General features: G+C 49.2%; 1 protein-coding gene across 1 annotated transcript in view; it reads left to right on the forward strand.

Moving 5' to 3' along the window:
• AIF1L (allograft inflammatory factor 1 like) overlaps window positions 1-18,462 on the forward strand; it is a 143,455-nt gene that overhangs the window by 1,842 nt on the left and 123,151 nt on the right. Inside the window, exon 2 of the mRNA XM_069609278.1 lies at window positions 16,403-16,464. Within this exon, the coding sequence (XP_069465379.1) occupies window positions 16,403-16,464 (62 nt within the window). The remainder of the gene's footprint in view (window positions 1-16,402; window positions 16,465-18,462) is intronic.

Raw genomic sequence — 18,462 nt, forward strand, 5'->3', positions numbered from 1 at the left:
CTTCCTAAACCCTGTCCTAGATCAGTTCTCTTTTATCGTCCATCTGCATTTTTTTTGAGGCGCCCTGTTGTGCAGTCTAAGGGGAAGGTTTCATAGGGTGCTGAGAGTGGGCCAGATACATCATATCCCAGACAAGTGCACTTCAAGAGAAATTAATGATTTTCCAGACTACAGCTGTTATAAGAATATATATATATATCTGTTAGAAATGCAGTCCTTAATAATACCAGAAAAATTGTCTCTTTTTTCGAGACGTGTTCGGTGACACTCCCTTCCTTCTAATGTTAAACGTGTACGTTGCAATTCTGCTTCAAGTATTCTGTTGTGTCCTAATTGTGTCGAAAACTCTGTAAAACGTCGTTTTTGGATGCCAGTTGTATGCAGGCATCGCAACTTGTAGCCAATCACAGAAATGTGCACGAGAGCCGGTTCCCTTGGTAGCCAGGCCCACTGGGGCTAAGGCGATGCTTATTGGAGGGCTTACAGCTAGCATCCTGGGTCACTATGGTAACCCTGCTAATCCACCATCATTCAGATGCGGCAGTGTTGGGTGTGTGCCCTTTCTCAAACAAATGACAACGGAGACAGGAAGATCATTGCCACCCGAGCAGGTCTCCGGGTCACCCCCACCTCACCCCTCGTGCACTGCCCTCTGTACATAGCCGGTGGGGGTCACAACAAGAGCACGGTTTTGGCTTAAAATCCTCGGAATTAATTGTCAAATTGTGGCAACAAATTTGGCCACATTTATCAGCTGAGATATGAACTAGTGTAACTAATTTGATGCCGTTGTCATTCAGGGTATCAAAACAATGTCTTCGTCACACAGTTGGTCTTCCAGTGACATTGTGTCAGTTTCATTGTCCCCTAATTGGCTTGCGCTTTTCATGTGTGTGTCTGTCCGTATGTATGAGGGCTTCGAGAAGCGCCTATCTAGCAGCAAAGCAACAGAGCACAGTTCAAACGAACATGACACAAGGCATCTGAGGAGGGTGGGGGTTGAAACATATATGTTGAAGACTGTGTGCAAAGTATGGGGGGAAGGCCTGGCGTCATCCGGCAGGCTATTCCGTGGCCTGGGACCTGGTGCCAATGGATTGTCTTGTTTTTTCTTTCTTGCCTGGCTTGGTTTCCAGTGTGACTAGGTGTTTGCAGCTGGTGCTCCGTTGGCCTCTTGAGATCTTGCTGCTTTCAGGTAGGTTAGGCGGTGCCTTGGTTGAGAGCGGTGCCTTGGTTGAGAGCTCATTGACGGCAATGCTTAGGTTTCACGCTTAATGTTTTCATTGTCTGAGTTTCATGAATCACAGTTTCAGTGTCTTACACTTGTATTGTCTCACAGGTTCACTGAGTCATAGTATCATTGTCTTACCCTTTCATTGTGTCACAGTTTCACTGAATTCTATATTGTCTCATAAAGAATTTTTTTTCAATTCCATTCTCTCACGGTGTCATTGTCTCTTAGTTTCATTATCTTACACTTTAATTATCTCAGTTTTATTCGCTTACAGTTTCATTGTCTCATAGTTTCACGGTCTTGCACTTTCATTGTGTCAGTTTCACTCTCTTACACTTTAATTGTCTCACAATTCCATTGTCTTACAGTTTCATTGTCTCACATTTTCATGGGCTTGCACGCCTTTTGTCTCACAGTGACATTGTTTCTTAGTCGTATTCTCTCACAGTTTCATTGTCTTACACTTTCATTGTTGTACACTTCCATTGTCTCACAGTTTCATTTTCCTACATGTTGATTGCCTCACTGTTTCATTGACTTGCACCCATGTACTATCACAAGGGCATTCTTTCACAAATTCATTCTCTTGAATTTTCTTTGTTACAGTTTCATTAACTCATAATTTGGCTTACTCTTTTATTGACTTACAGTTTCACTATCATTGTTTCAAAGTGTCATTGTCTTACAGTTACTTTGACGCATGTATATTATCTCACAATAACATTGTTTCGCAGTTTGATTCTCTCACAGTTTCATTGTCTGACAGTTTCATTGCCTCACAGTTTCATTGTCTGACAGTTTCATTGTCTGACAGTTTCATTGTCTCACAGTTTCATTGTCTGACAGTTTCATTGCCTCACAGTTTCATTGTCTGACAGTTTCATTGTCTCACAGTTTCATTGTCTGACAGTTTCATTGTCTCACAGTTTCATTGCCTGACAGTTTCATTGCCTCACAGTTTCATTGTCTGACAGTTTCATTGTCTCACAGTTTCATTGTCTCACAGTTTCATTGTCTGACAGTTTCATTGCCTCACAGTTTCATTGTCTGACAGTTTCATTGTCTGACAGTTTCATTGTCTTACACTTCCATTGTCTATGAGTTGCATTATGTAACCTATTAATTTTCTCACAATTCCATTGACTTGCCCATATATTGTCTCGCAATGACATTGTTTCACAGTTTTCTTATATTACGCTTCAGTAACACATAGAGTGTCGATGGACATCAGTCATCCAATTAGAGAGCTGACTCAATGGTTTGGTTTCAGTGGACAGACTGTGCTTCCAGGGCCATCTTTCTTGGGGAGAAAGGAAAACCACCTGAGATCACTTTGTATGTCTGTAAGCTACCCATCCTTTTCCCACAGCTATACAGTAACGGGCAATCTGCGTTGGCAGAACACTCTTTCTAAACTGTAGGGGGCAAGAAAGTTGATTCAAGAATCCTCTGGGGAGGTCTTTGTAGAGAGCTGCAAATGGAGGCAAAAGAAGAAATCAAAAAGAAAGTGTCGCAAGTAACCTGAAGGCAAAACCCAGGTCAGCGCAGGAAGCAGGAGTCATGGGTGGGCAAATGAAGAACCGATCCCTGCGAAGGCAGAGATGGAATCTACGGAACGGGCCAAGATTCTGAATAAGGAACCTTCCATGGTAGAGGGAATTAAGGCAGTCGCATTATCAATCCCCCTAATTACTAGCAAGAGGAACTTGGCTGAGGAAATCCCCTACACCAAAAATGGAAGAGTCCAACCATGCGGCAAACGTTTTACTGCCTTTATTAAAAAATAATCAGCCGGGATTGAGACATGGACAATGCAACATTCTCCAGTGTTCTCTCTCGTCAATCTCGAGAGGCTGTCGTCCGGTTTTTATGTTGCGTGACGTCACAAAATAATGATACACCCAAAAAACCAAACAGGAGTCAGGATTGTTAGTGAGGTAGTCTATGTATACTTTATATAGGTGGTTACATCATCGATTGGATACAACATATCTGGTGGCCCCTCCTGTGATCACCCTCTAAGTGTTGCAACTAAGACATTTCATGTTAGTATGCTGTAATCAGACAATGCAACAAAGTGTGAGCTTAGCGTAGAAGGTGGTTAGGAATTGGGCAAAAGAGGGTCTTCTCATCCTTTTAGTTTTGGAAAGTTGCCAAGCCAAGTGCTACTATTCAAAGTGGTGAGAAAGGCCCAAAGGTCCTGTTCTCAACAAATTACCATCTCCAATCTCCTAGACCTTGAAACAGAACATTAATCTTTGAACCTGGTATCACTTTTGTATCATCCTGCCTTCGGTTGGATGCAAACAGCCACCTCAGTCTGGCTCGAATGAATACCCTCTGTCTCCCAGGTTCTGATCATGTGTGCAGGGGCCACAAACTTGATTTCTCATGCTTGCATTTATGATGATTTTCAGCTTGTATCCTTGCAGGTGCCCGTTCTCTTCTGTTAACATTTAACATTCCCTCTCTCATGTGTCCTTGGCAAAGCTGTGCACAGTGGCTACGCTGGAAGCCTGGTCTGCACGTCTCTGCGGGATCAGCCTGTCAGCTCCTCTCTGTATCTTCGAGTCTTTTCAGCTCCTTCCAATGTAATAGTGGCTTCCATCGTGATTTACATGGCCGTCCACGTTAGTTGCGTTGTAAGCATTAGCATGCAGTTCATACGTATTCTTGTGCAACTTGAGTTTACTGCATAGCACAAGTGTGTCCGTCCTCTGTCTGAGTGAGCCGCAAGCATGTTCTTTGTGTCTACCAGCAATTACTCTAAATGTCTGCATAGCTTCGTGCAGGGATGGCTATGTGCTTCATGTCTGACGCATCTATGTCATGGTGTCAGTCGTGACACCATCAGCTTTCTTCGATGTTACAGTCAGTTGACTTGCTCTATCGATAGCAGGCTCGTCTCTTCTATGATGTCATCAGGATAAGTTCTGGGTGGTTGTCTGAGTGAATAGCGTTTCTGACACCTGCGATACATCGACAATGGGGACGGTGGACCCAGGAACGATGTGCACCTTCCATTTCTCTGCCACCGATATGAGAATGGGATAGGTGCAATGAGGGGCACGTTTAGATCCCCCTCTTCAATAACAGGGGTCCCTAAGAAAACACTAGCTTCTAAGGAAACAAAGGCTGCTAAAATAACAGGAGCCTCTAAGGAAATGCAGGTACCAAAGGAAATAGGAGCCTCAAAGGAAATGGAGAACTCTTAAGAAAATCAGAGCCTCCAAGAAAATGGAAGCCGCTAAGGAACCAGGAGTCTGTAAGAAATTGGGGGCCACTTAGGAAAGAGAGCGCTCCAGGGAAACTTCTGTTCCCAGCGCATCCGCTCCCGATGGCCGCCATGGAAAGGGCAAAGGGTCTCAGTTTTCCCTTTCCCCGTGGCCATTTTCTTGGTCGTTATTCTTTTTTTCTTCTGTCCCGAAACACCACAGCGTTTCGGGACAGAAAAAGTTGCTTTTAGTGCCCTGGTCACACAGATCTTGCAGGCCAGGGTACTAATAGCTATATGCCCCTTCGCTCGGGCCTATAACTATGGGCCCCGGGGCATTACCTGAGTCGGTAACGCCCCCGCCGCTCAGGGCATATTGCTTCATAAATATATATTGTTCTGTACCCCTGGCCGGTTCTTGGCTCATTGTTTGCACAGGGGGAGGGATCTGCGTAGCTATATGTGAGTCTTCAGCAGGGCTCCCTGCACACAAATAATCAATGTGTTGTGTGTCCTCTTAATTGGGGGGAAGGAACTCCCCATGTTAAGGGTGGTCTTCCAATATATCGTTCCGGTGGTTTCTATTAATTTTAGAAACATATAATACATCAGATATGAATAGCCCACTGTCTGGGCTCTCTTTCCCAAGCAGCCTCCATTTCCTTATAGGCTCCTGGTTCCTTAGCAGCCTCCATTTCCTTAGAGGCTCCTGGTTCCTTAGCGGCCTCCATTTCCTTATAGGCTCCTTGTTCCTTAGCGGCCTCCATTTCCTTAGAGGTTCCTGGTTCCTTAGCGGCCTCCATTTCCTTAGAGGCTCCTGGTTCCTTAGCGGCCTCCATTTCCTTAGAGGTTCCTGGTTCCTTTGCGGCCTCCATTTCCTAGAGGCTCCTGGTTCCTTAGCGGCTTCCATTACCTTCGACCGCTCTGTTTGCCTGGAGGGCTTTCTTTCCTTAGCGGACTCCATTTCCATAGAGGCTCCTGGTTCCTTAGTGGGCTCCATTTCCTTAGAGGCTCCTGGTTCCTTAGCGGCCTCCATTTCCTTAGAGGTTCCTCCTTAGCGGCCTCCATTTCCTAGAGGCTCCTGGTTCCTTAACGGCTTCCATTACCTTAGACTGCTCTGTTTGCCTGGAGGGCTCTCTTTCCTTAGCAGACTCCATTTCCTTAGAGGTTCCTGGTTCCTTAGCGGCCTCCATTTCCTTAGAGGCTCCTGGTTCCTTAGCGGCTTCCATTACCTTAGACCGCTCTGTTTGCCTGGAGGGCTCTCTTTCCTTATCGGACTCCATTTCCTTAGAGGCTCCTGGTTCCTTAGCGGCCTCCATTTCAATAGAGGCTCCTGGTTCCTTAGTGGCCTCCATTTCCTTAGAGGCTCCTGGTTCCATAGCGGCCTCCATTTTCTTACAGGCTCCTGGTTCCTTAGTGGCCTCCATTTCCTTACAGGCTTTTGTCTCCTTAGCGGCCTCCATTTCCTTAGAGGCTCCTGGTTCCTTAGCGGCTTCCATTACCTTAGAAGGCTCTGTTTGCCTGGAGGGCTCTCTTTCCTTAGTGGACTCCATTTCCTTAGAGGTTCCTGGTTCCTTAGCGGCCTCCATTTCCTTAGAGGCCCCTGGTTCCTTAGCGGCCTCCATTTCCTTAGACCGCTCTGTTTGCCTGGAGGGCTCTCTTTCCTTAGCGGACTCCCTTTCCATAGAGGCTCCTGGTTCCTTAGTGGCCTCCATTTCCTTAGAGGCTCCTGGTTCCTTAGCGGCCTCCATTTCCTTAGAGGTTCCTTCTTAGCGGCCTCCATTTCCTAGAGGCTCCTGGTTCCTTAGCAGCTTCCATTACCTTAGACCGCTCTGTTTGCCTGGAGGGCTCTCTTTCCTTAGCAGACTCCATTTCCTTAGAGGTTCCTGGTTCCTTAGCGGTCTCCATTTCCTAGAGGCTCCTAGTTCCTTAGCGGCTTCCATTACCTTAGACCACTCTGTTTGCCTGGAGAGCTCTCTTTCCTTAGCAGACTCCATTTCCTTAGAGGCTCCTGGTTCCTTAGCGGCCTCCATTTCATTAGAGGCTCCTGGTTCCTTAGTGGCCTCCATTTCCTTAGAGGCTCCTGGTTCCTTAGCGGCCTCCATTTTCTTACAGGCTCCTGGTTCCTTAGTGGCCTCCATTTCCTTACAGGCTTTTGTCTCCTTAGCGGCCTCCATTTCCTTAGAGGCTCCTGGTTCCTTAGCGGCCTCCATTTCCTTACAGGCTTTTGTCTCCTTAGCGGCCTCCATTTCCTTAGAGGCTCCTGGTTCCTTAGCGGCTTCCATTACCTTAGACGGTTCTGTTTGCCTGGAGGGCTCTCTTTCCTTAGCGGACTCCATTTCCTTAGAGGTTCCTGGTTCCTTAGCGGCCTCCATTTCCTTAGAGGCCCCTGGTTCCTTAGCGGCCTCCATTTCCTTAGACCGCTGTGTTTGCCTGGAGGGCTCTCTTTCCTTAGCGGACTCCCTTTCCATAGAGGCTCCTGGTTCCTTAGTGGCCTCCATTTCCTTAGAGGCTCCTGGTTCCTTAGCGGCCTCCATTTCCTTAGAGGTTCCTTCTTAGCGGCCTCCATTTCCTAGAGGCTCCTGGTTCCTTAGCAGCTTCCATTACCTTAGACCGCTCTGTTTGCCTGGAGGGCTCTCTTTCCTTAGCAGACTCCATTTCCTTAGAGGCTCCTGGTTCCTTAGCGGCCTCCATTTCAATAGAGGCTCCTGGTTCCTTAGTGGCCTCCATTTCCTTAGAGGCTCCTGGTTCCATAGCGGCCTCCATTTTCTTACAGGCTCCTGGTTCCTTAGTGGCCTCCATTTCCTTACAGGCTTTTGTCTCCTTAGCGGCCTCCATTTCCTTAGAGGCTCCTGGTTCCTTAGCGGCTTCCATTACCTTAGAAGGCTCTGTTTGCCTGGAGGGCTCTCTTTCCTTAGCGGACTCCATTTCCTTAGAGGTTCCTGGTTCCTTAGTGGCCTCCATTTCCTTAGAGGCCCCTGGTTCCTTAGCGGCCTCCATTTCCTTAGAGGCTCCTGGTTCCATAGCGGCCTCCATTTCCTTAGAGGCTCCTGGTTCCTTAGCGGCCTCCATTTCAATAGAGGCTCCTGGTTCCTTAGTGGCCTCCATTTCCTTAGAGGCTCCTGGTTCCATAGCGGCCTCCATTTTCTTACAGGCTCCTGGTTCCTTAGTGGCCTCCATTTCCTTACAGGCTTTTGTCTCCTTAGCGGCCTCCATTTCCTTAGAGGCTCCTGGTTCCTTAGCGGCTTCCATTACCTTAGAAGGCTCTGTTTGCCTGGAGGGCTCTCTTTCCTTAGCAGACTCCATTTCCTTAGAGGTTCCTGGTTCCTTAGCGGCCTCCATTTCCTTAGAGGCTCCTGGTTCCTTAGCGGCTTCCATTACCTTAGACCGCTCTGTTTGCCTGGAGGGCTCTCTTTCCTTATCGGACTCCATTTCCTTAGAGGCTCCTGGTTCCTTAGCGGCCTCCATTTCAATAGAGGCTCCTGGTTCCTTAGTGGCCTCCATTTCCTTAGAGGCTCCTGGTTCCATAGCGGCCTCCATTTTCTTACAGGCTCCTGGTTCCTTAGTGGCCTCCATTTCCTTACAGGCTTTTGTCTCCTTAGCGGCCTCCATTTCCTTAGAGGCTCCTGGTTCCTTAGCGGCTTCCATTACCTTAGAAGGCTCTGTTTGCCTGGAGGGCTCTCTTTCCTTAGTGGACTCCATTTCCTTAGAGGTTCCTGGTTCCTTAGCGGCCTCCATTTCCTTAGAGGCCCCTGGTTCCTTAGCGGCCTCCATTTCCTTAGACCGCTCTGTTTGCCTGGAGGGCTCTCTTTCCTTAGCGGACTCCCTTTCCATAGAGGCTCCTGGTTCCTTAGTGGCCTCCATTTCCTTAGAGGCTCCTGGTTCCTTAGCGGCCTCCATTTCCTTAGAGGTTCCTTCTTAGCGGCCTCCATTTCCTAGAGGCTCCTGGTTCCTTAGCAGCTTCCATTACCTTAGACCACTCTGTTTGCCTGGAGAGCTCTCTTTCCTTAGCAGACTCCGTTTCCTTAGAGGCTCCTGGTTCCTTAGCGGCCTCCATTTCATTAGAGGCTCCTGGTTCCTTAGTGGCCTCCATTTCCTTAGAGGCTCCTGGTTCCTTAGCGGCCTCCATTTTCTTACAGGCTCCTGGTTCCTTAGTGGCCTCCATTTCCTTACAGGCTTTTGTCTCCTTAGCGGCCTCCATTTCCTTAGAGGCTCCTGGTTCCTTAGCGGCCTCCATTTTCTTAGAGGTTCCTGGTTCCTTACCGGCCTCCATTTCCTTAGAGGCTCCTGGTTCCTTAGCGGCTTCCATTTCCTTAGAGGCTCCTGGTTCCTTAGCGGTCTCCATTTTCTTAGAGGTTCCTGGTTCCTTAGCGGCCTCCATTTCCTTAAAGGCTCCTTATTTGTTAGTGGCCTCCATTTTCTTGGAAGCCTCAGTCTCCGTACCTCCATTTCCTTACAGGCTCCTGGTTCCTTAGCAGATTCCATTAACTTAGACAGCCATGTTTGCCTGGAGGGCTCTCTTTCCTTAGCAGACTCCATTTCCTTAGAGGTTCCTGGTTCCTTAGCGGCCTCCATTTCCTAGAGGCTCCTGGTTCCTTAGCGGCTTCCATTACCTTAGACCGCTCTGTTTGCCTGGAGGGCTCTCTTTCCTTAGCAGACTCCATTTCCTTAGAGGTTCCTGGTTCCTTAGCGGCCTCCATTTCCTAGAGGCTCCTGGTTCCTTAGCGGCTTCCATTACCTTAGACCGCTCTGTTTGCCTGGAGAGCTCTCTTTCCTTAGCAGACTCCATTTCCTTAGAGGCTCCTGGTTCCTTAGCGGCCTCCATTTCATTAGAGGCTCCTGGTTCCTTAGTGGCCTCCATTTCCTTAGAGGCTCCTGGTTCCTTAGCGGCCTCCATTTTCTTACAGGCTCCTGGTTCCTTAGTGGCCTCCATTTCCTTACAGGCTTTTGTCTCCTTAGCGGCCTCCATTTCCTTAGAGGCTCCTGGTTCCTTAGCGGCCTCCATTTTCTTAGAGGTTCCTGGTTCCTTACCGGCCTCCATTTCCTTAGAGGCTGCTGGTTCCTTAGCGGCTTCCATTTCCTTAGAGGCTCCTGGTTCCTTAGCGGTCTCCATTTTCTTAGAGGTTCCTGGTTCCTTAGCGGCCTCCATTTCCTTAAAGGCTCCTTATTTGTTAGTGGCCTCCATTTTCTTGGAAGCCTCAGTCTCCGTACCTCCATTTCCTTACAGGCTCATGGTTCCTTAGCAGATTCCATTAACTTAGACGGCCATGTTTCCTTGCCGGGCACCCCTTCCTTAGAGGCTCCTGGTTCCTTAGAGGCTTCAATTACCTTAGACAGCTCTGTTTTCCTGGAGCGCTCTCTTTCCTAAGTGGCCCTCAATTCCTTACAGACTCCTGGTTCCTTAGCGGCTTCCATTTCCTTGGAGACTCTGATTTTCTTAAGAGTTCTCCATTTCCTTTGAGGCTCCTATTTCCTTAGGTACCTTCATTTCCTTAGAGCAGAACAGAAGTGTTCCCAGCGCGTCCGTTCCCGAAAGACGAAAGAGAAGAAGGTAAGTCGGGTTGAGAGGGCGGAAGGGAGGGAGGGGGAAAAAAAAAGAAACAAAAACGTACCTGAGTCCCCGGACCATTCTGATTGGCCCTCACCAGGGCTTTACCCAGCCGGGAATCCCTCAGATTCCTTGCCTTTGTCCCCAGCGGGGGCGTGGCAGCCCCTCAGCCAATGAGGAGGCTCGAAGCGGGGTCAACCCCGAGCCTCCACACGGCTTGAGGCCGCCTTCGTCCCCCACCAGGTATTCAGGTATGTTTAGTTCTGTTGTCTCATAGTTTCATCAAATCACAGGGAGGTTGACTCACACATTTTGCAGTTGCACTGGGACTCAATGTGACACCTGGAGGCTGGCCTGTAAACCCGGGTGCGATTTAAGGAGGTCCATGGTGGTCTTTCTCAATCTCTGTGGTGCCCCAGCACACCCAACCTTTAATGTAAAGCCAGTCAGTGTTTAGAAGAAGAGCATGTTTCACCATTTGGTAGCGAGTCTGAATGCTCAGCCTGTTCTCTGAAGAAAGGGGTAAAGCATGGGCAGATTAAAGCATACCACACACACAGGGTCTCAAACACGGTTTTGGCAGATTATTATAAAATATAACATTTAATTTACAGAAAAGTATAACAATTTTGTATTTGAGCAAAACCATGGATATTGAAATATTTTTTAAGAGAAAAATTGTACACGTTCTTGGAATATTTCATAGAAGAAATTGCAGTATTACATTCAGCATAAGAAATCCTGCTGAATAGTTCCCTCGTGCCCAGCATTTAGCGGCTACGATAGGTTCCAGAATAGTGCATAACTGGGTTCAAGGCTGAGGATGCAGTGCTAGTTCCGCGAGCCGGCCCAGTATTATATCAAGGCGGCCAGATGCTAATTCCACACCTTTAGATTCCTCCATGTAAAACCTGGGCTCAGGCCTCTACGGAACCCTGCGGTTATACAGAAGCACCTCAGTTAATTGGTCCAAATGATGTACAGAGAAAGGAGGGTACCCATGGGCTATTCACAGTGCTTCCAGGGTATCCATGAGACATAAAGAATACTCAAGGCAGAAGAACCTTCGGCTTTAGGACCCAGGGGGTCTACAACCTGTGGCTTTCCAGATATTTCGGACAGCAACTCCCATGATTCCTCCCCATTGACTATACTGGTTTGAGCTACTGGGCGTTGTGGTCCAGGGCATCTGGAGAGCCGCAGGTTGCAGGTCCCTACTTAGGTACATGTGGGTACATTTCAGCTCCTACTACCGGCCAGAGCTGTCATGGAGAAGAGGCACTCTAGAATTTCATAAGGCGCTATATATAGCACAAGAATTTGATCTGGTGGACTCGTGTCCAATCAGCAGAAGATCTTCACCACAAGAACTGCGTGCCAGTGTCTGGCTTTTGCAAGACTGCGCCGAATGTTACGTTAAGAACCTTTTATATTGCACTCATCATCACCACAGTGGTTTAACGGCAGCAAGGCTAGCCTGGAAAGTGGCATATTGTGCCCCTGACTGCTCCCATCATGAGTTAGACCGTAGTGGGGTGTGAAAGAGGAAATTGAGAAAGGTAAGAGGATAAGGAGCGATTGGCCATGCTCCATCATCCCCTCTCCCAGAACAAGCTCCTTTGAATCACTCGCCTGCCGGTTCCCTCTATCTCACAAGGAATGCAACACCTTCCATCACATCTACAGACCACCTCACAGGAGTGACTCTTTCATGCAGACCTCTCCAGCTAGCTCTCCTCTGCCAAATTAGCACATTCTAGTAATGTTTTTCTCTGTGATTTTAATATCCCAGAGTCGCAGGCTAACAAACACACTCAAAGCACGCTTTTTGCACTGACCACTTCCACGGGCCTTAAGCAAATTGTGCTCTCCACCACGCACAACAAAGGCAACATCCTGCACTTAGTCTTCGCATCATCCCCCTGCATCACCTGTGCAGACCCTATCCCACCTGACTGGTCTGATACGCCGCCATCCCATTATCATTCACCTTCTTGACTACGGCTCACAGCGGTCAGGCTAAACGCCCCCTCGCTCAACGCCGCTCATTTAAAGGTTTCCTGGTCACTGAGCTCAAAGCAAACTGTGCAGACTTCCCCACCACAGGGAATGCCTCGTGCCACCTGGAATTATTCAGCAACTCTGCTATGAAACTGGTGGACACTGATGCTCCCCTAAAATCCAGCCGGACAAAACCATTTGCCCCATGGTACTCCCCCGAGCTATCCTCCAACAAACGCTCAATCAGAGCCCTAGAGCAAAAACTGTAACTCGAGAGACCTCACCAATGTCAAATCTCTGTGCGCAAACCATAGGATTCTGATTACTGAGGCCAAAGCTGCTTACTGGTCCACTGCCATTGCGGCAGTCTCGACAGGAGCAAAGCCCTCTTTGAAGTATTGTACCAAACCCTCAACTGGCCCTTAGGTACCAGCAAATCAGGAAAAATGCGACAGAATCAACAAATCTTTTTATTGAAACAATAGACAAAATCCGAGAGACCATAGAATCACCTCTCACGGCATTAGCATTCTCTGCACCCCGGCACGCACACTGCTGCTCTGGACCAAATTCTCTCCTCTCTTTCCCCCAGATCTCCTAAAAATGGTTTCTTCCTCAAACCTATTTCTTACTCTGACGATAGCATTCCGGCCTCCATCATTAAACAATTGACGGACCCGGCACTCAATGCGCTCCTCAGCATCATCAATGCCTCCCTCGCAGAAGGGTCATTCACGGACGCCCTCAGGACTGGTCGCATATGACCTCTTCTGAAAAAACCAACCCTAGATCCAGATGACCTGACCAACTACCAGCCCATTACGAACCTCCTGTTTATTGGCAACATTTTGGAAAAAGTAGTTGCTACACAACTACTCCCCAGAATCGAACAACTCCACCTCCTAAATGACTATCAGACAGGGTTGTGCCCAAAGTGTAGCATCGAGGCAGTCACCATCCAGGTGGTGGTTGATGTCCTCCAAATCATAAATAAGGGTGACTCATGCCTCCTCGTCCTCCCTGACCTCTCAGCTGTATTCAACACTTAAACGCATGGCATCCATCTCTCCCTCCTTGCTGACAGGATGGGATTCTCTGGCACTGTCCTGAATTGGTTCTCAGGCAGACACCAGACTGTCCGGATGAGTTGGTTGCATTCTAACCAACTCCAGGTCTCCTGTGAAGTCCCCCACGGCTTCATCCTCTCACCAATCCTTTTTAACCTTTACCTGGAGCCTCTGGACACTCACCTCAAAGACCCCAGTATAGCCATCCACAAATACACAGATGGTACTCAGCTGTACTTGAGAGTAAATAGTGTGCAGGACATCATTCATATCCCGGGATTACCTAGACACCATCCAGTGCTGGAATCGACTGCCTACCTCAAACTAAACCCATTCAAGTCTGAATTTGTCCTCATCGGTCCGTCTGCTAAAAACATGTCCAACAATGGCTCAAAGAAATGCGCGTAGAAGGATTTGATCCACAACTCTCAGACTCAGCAAAATCCTTAGGCTTCACCGTTGACAGCAGCATGTCCTTCCAGAAACACCCAGCCTTGAAGGATAAAAATAGCCTGGGTCAGAATCTCTTCCCTTCGTAAAATCAAACCCTTCATCTGGCCGCAGGACTTCCAGACCGTAGTGCAGGCCCTTGTGGTCTCACACATCGATGGGGAAATGCTCTTCTGACAGGGCTCCCAGCTGCTCACTTGGTTCCCCTAAAAGCAGCCCACCACGCTACTGCATGTCTTATTATAGTAGCATGGATATTTGACCGAATTACCCCCAGCCTAGATGAAATACATTGGCTTCCTCTCCAGCCTAGGATACTGTTCAAGACAGCATGTATCATCTACAAAGCAGTCGCAAATAGCACACCAGCGTACCTGGTGGCTAAGCTCCACATATATGGTGGCACACGTTCCTCGCGTAGGAAATCGACCAACTGGCTTGAATCACAATTTGTCTGCAAAGAGACGACCTGCAAACAATCCTTCTCTTGCCATGCACCCACCCTCTGGAACTCGATCCTGGTGTTGGCTCAGTATGCCCCAAAAATTCTCCAATTTTGCAAATTTCTGAGAACTTGGCTCTTTCAACAACACCTGACCAAGGACTAATTCCAGTCGATGCACAGACTTCACAGTGCTGCGCTACTAGATGGCAGCACAAATGCCAGCTACCCACACTCGGTACCGCGCTTCGCTGCTCTCGAGCTAGGTCCACACTTTAAACAATAAAATAAATAATAAATAAGAGATAGTAGAATCGAGATGACCAACAAGTAATGGGAGAAACTCAATCGGGGATCGTGGGAACATATGTGATTCTGCCAGGAGGGGTGCCCGTGTAATTATTGGAAGCAGATCAAAGGAATGTTGATCAGAAAGGAAGCGGGTGAATCCCTCCGGTGCTGCTGAGCAATTGTCCATGAAGGCAGGTTCTAGTACAGTGATTAACAACCCGGGTGGGAGGCGCTGTCCTTCAAGGCGCTACAAACAGTTGCCCAGTACTAAAGAACGAGTCGTGGTGACTGCTCACAGGATACACTGCTGAACGCAGTGGGGAGTCACTGGCACACTGCTCTGGAAGGGGCTCCCACAGCCCAATTCTGTTATCTTGAGTCTAAATAAAGCAAATGCCTCAGCCTTTGGCTCAATCACCACCACTGACTGCAGGGGGTTTCACGTGCATCTGACCACCCTCTCAGTACAAGAGATATTTGTCCATCTCTGAAATGAGCTCTGACATTCAGCTGCAATACAGCAGTGCAGCCATGCAGCCGTGCAGCCGTACCAGCATTTCTTGAAAATCCCAGGAAAAAGTCAAAAACAGTGTAGGGGAACGCGAGGCGAGACACAATCTGACTCCACAGCCACAGTTACTTTCTCTGTGTGTCATTGTGCTGCGATTGCATTGTCTCACACACTTCCTGTGTGTTGTGGTTACATTGTCCCGCACAGTGTCATTGCGCGGCGATTGCATTGTCTCACACACTACCTGTGTGTTGTGGTTACATTGTCCCGCACAGTGTCATTGCGCGGCGATTGCATTGTCTCACACACTACCTGTGTGTTGTGGTTACATTGTCCCGCACAGTGTCATTGCGCGGCAATTGCATTGTATCACACACTTCCTCTGTGGTGTGGTTACATTGTCTCACACACTTCGATTACATTGTCTCACACAGTGTCATTGTGCTTCAATTGCATTGTCCCAATCACTTCCTGTGTGTTGTGGCTACATTGTCCCGCACAGTGTAATTGCGCTGCAGTTGCATTGTCCCAATCACTTCATTTGTGTTGTTCTTACATTGTCGCACACAGTGTCATTGCGCTGCGATTGCATTGTCTCACACACTTCCTCTGTGGTGCGGTTACATTGTCTCACACACTTCCTTTGTTGTGTGGTTACATTGTCTCACACAGTGTCATTGCGCAGCGATTGCATTGTCTCACACACTTGCTCTGTGGTGTGGTTACACTGTCTCACACACTTCCTGTGTGCCGTGGTTACATTGCCCACACAGTGTCATTGCACAGCGATTGCATTGTCTCACACACTTCCTCTGTGGTGTGGTTACATTGTCTCACACACTTCCTGTGTGCTGTGGTTACATTGACCCACACAGTGTCATTGCGCAGCGATTGCATTGTCTCACACACTTCCTCTGTGGTGCGGTTGCATAGTCTCACACAGTGTCATTTCACAGCTATTGCATTGTCTCACACTTTCTCTGTGGTGTGGTTACATTGTCTCACACACTTCCTCTGTGGTGCGGTTACATTGTCCCACACAGTGTCATTGCGCAGCGATTGCATTGTCTCACACACTTCCTCTGTGGTGTGGTTACACTGTCTCACACACTTCCTGTGTGCCGTGGTTGCATTGTCCCACACAGTGTCATTGCACAGCGATTGCATTGTCTCACACACTTCCTCTGTGGTGTGGTTACATTGTCTCACACAGTGTCATTGCGCAGCGATTGCATTGTCTCACACACTTCCTCTGTGGTGTGGTTACACTGTCTCACACACTTCCTGTGTGCCGTGGTTACATTGTCCCACACAGTGTCATTGCACAGCGATTGCATTGTCTCACACACTTCCTCTGTGGTGTGGTTACATTGTCTCACACAGTGTCATTGCGCAGCGATTGCATTGTCTCACACACTTCCTCTGTGGTGCGGTTGCATAGTCTCACACAGTGTCATTTCACAGCTATTGCATTGTCTCACACACTTTCTCTGTGGTGTGGTTACATTGTCTCACACACTTCCTCTGTGGTGCGGTTACATTGTCCCACACAGTGTCATTGCGCAGCGATTGCTTTGTCTCACACATTTCCTTTGTGGTGCGGTTGCATTGTGTCACACATCTTCTCCTCTCTCTTCTCCCCAGGGGGCAAAGCCTTTGGACAGCTGAAAGCTCAACAGGAGGCGCGACTGGAGGAAGTGAACCAGGTAGGCGCGTGCAACCTTCTCCTCCCAGGGGCTGAGGTGGGTGGAAGTCAGGGGGGATATGTAGGCTCAGTGAGCTGGGCCAAGGACGGGGCTGTTCCGGGGGAGTCCTTTGCAAGGGGTGCTTCATCAGGGGCTGGTGTGAGTGCTCTCTGCTTCGTGTTCCAGGTGTGTGAGACAGAGGCCAAACCCAGCCCTTAAGACCGGAGCACAGGGACGCCCGGCAGGAAGGCTCAGACCGGAGCGCAGGGACGCCCGGCAGGGATGCTCAGACCAGAGCGCAGGGACGCCCGGCAGGGACGTTCAGACCGGAGCGCAGGGACGCCCGGCAGGGACGCTCAGACCGGAGCGCAGGGACGCTCAGACCGGAGCGCAGGGACGCCCGGCAGGAACGCTCAGACCGGAGCACAGGGACGCCCGGCAGGAACGCTCAGACCGGAGTGCAGGGACGCCCGGCAGGGACGTTCAGACCGGGGCGTCCCCGTTCAGATCGGAGCGCAGGGACGCCCGGCAGGGACGCTCAGACCGGAGCGCAGGGACGCCCGGCAGGAACGCTCAGACCGGAACACAGGGACGCCCGGCAGGAACGCTCAGACCGGAGCGCAGGGACGTTCAGACCGGAGCGCAGGGACGCCCGGCAGGAACGCAGTGCCACGTCCATTGAGGCCGGGATTCCTCTGTCCTACAGGGCCCATCTTCACAAGGGCCACTGCCCTGTAGATCTCATGCCCCCATGTGGGTGGGGCTCTCTCCCCACTGTTGAAACGATGTGAAGTACCTCTGCCTGCCCAGCTTCCCTCGTGCAGCCTTCCTGCGGTCACTCAACTGCAGGGTTTTTACACGGTTACCTGCAATCGGTGGTCGAAGTGAGCGGGAGCGGTTGGGAGCGGTGCTGCTCTTCTTTTTCAAATTAAGAGTTTTACTGTTCCTATACTTTTATTTTAAAAAGAAACCGTTCCGGAATGGTTTCGTTATAAAATAAAAGTGTAGGAAGAAGTTGAAACTTGCAGTTTCCATGCACTGCACTGAACGTTCCCTTAAACAGCAGGTGCAATTGTTTGGGGGTTTGTATTGTGTGTGTGTGGGAGGGGCGTGGTGATGGGGTTTGTAGGGAGTGGGTGCAGGCCAGCAGGGAACATAGTTCCTCTACTTCTTTTCGTACACTTCGATCACTGCCTGCAATTAGAAATCACAGCACCTGCAACGGGGGAGGGGGTGGGTGCTGACAATGTGCTTGGGGAGTGGAGAGGGCTAGAGGCCCCTCCCCCATACCCACCCCTCAAACATTTGACAAACACTAGGCCGGGCAGTTCCATCACAGGATGTCCCAAGTGTGCTGTCTATGGCCCGGGGCAGTCGGATTGCAGAAGGGCCATATTGTATATAGGATTCCATACTGCACTCTGCACTCTGCACTTTGACACTGCGCGTGTCTGGCGCAAATTCCACGAGCTTCAGATCTGGGGGCTATCGTACATGCTTTTATCACCCTCATGGCAGGCTCGTGCGCTCCTCACGTGATGTCTGCTGTGCTTTGCATTGCTGGTATGGCCAATGCCGAAATAAAGTGTTGCCTCATTGATGGAGACGTCCCGGGTTCCACTCCCTGCACCTCCCGTCTCTTCAGACAGTCTCGTTATTTGCAGCCGTGCTTTCGTGATCCAGGCCTGTGGCCCACGCCCCTGTCATTCATGAATGAAGTCTGGGAGACGCCCTCTTTTCTGGCAAGGTGCCTCTTCTGTTATGTCTTAATGGTTGGTAATTACCACTGCGATGACACGCATGCATTCCAAAATCCCGTAATCGGCTTTCGAATTTTTGCCTCTTGTAAATTACTTGTAAATTACATGCAATCATGACGCCCGCCTTTTTAAAGCTGACTGGTCTATGCTGTAGGCATCATTATCGCACATCAACCTGTTCACATCTCTAGCTGAATTGCAAATTGTATTTGCATCACTCATAACAAGTGGCATGCGGGTGTGAAACAATGACTAAGAG

The sequence above is a fragment of the Ambystoma mexicanum genome, chromosome 8 (genome assembly GCF_040938575.1).
Source record: "Ambystoma mexicanum isolate Mex_15411 chromosome 8, UKY_AmexF1_1, whole genome shotgun sequence".
NCBI lineage: Eukaryota > Metazoa > Chordata > Amphibia > Caudata > Ambystomatidae > Ambystoma > Ambystoma mexicanum.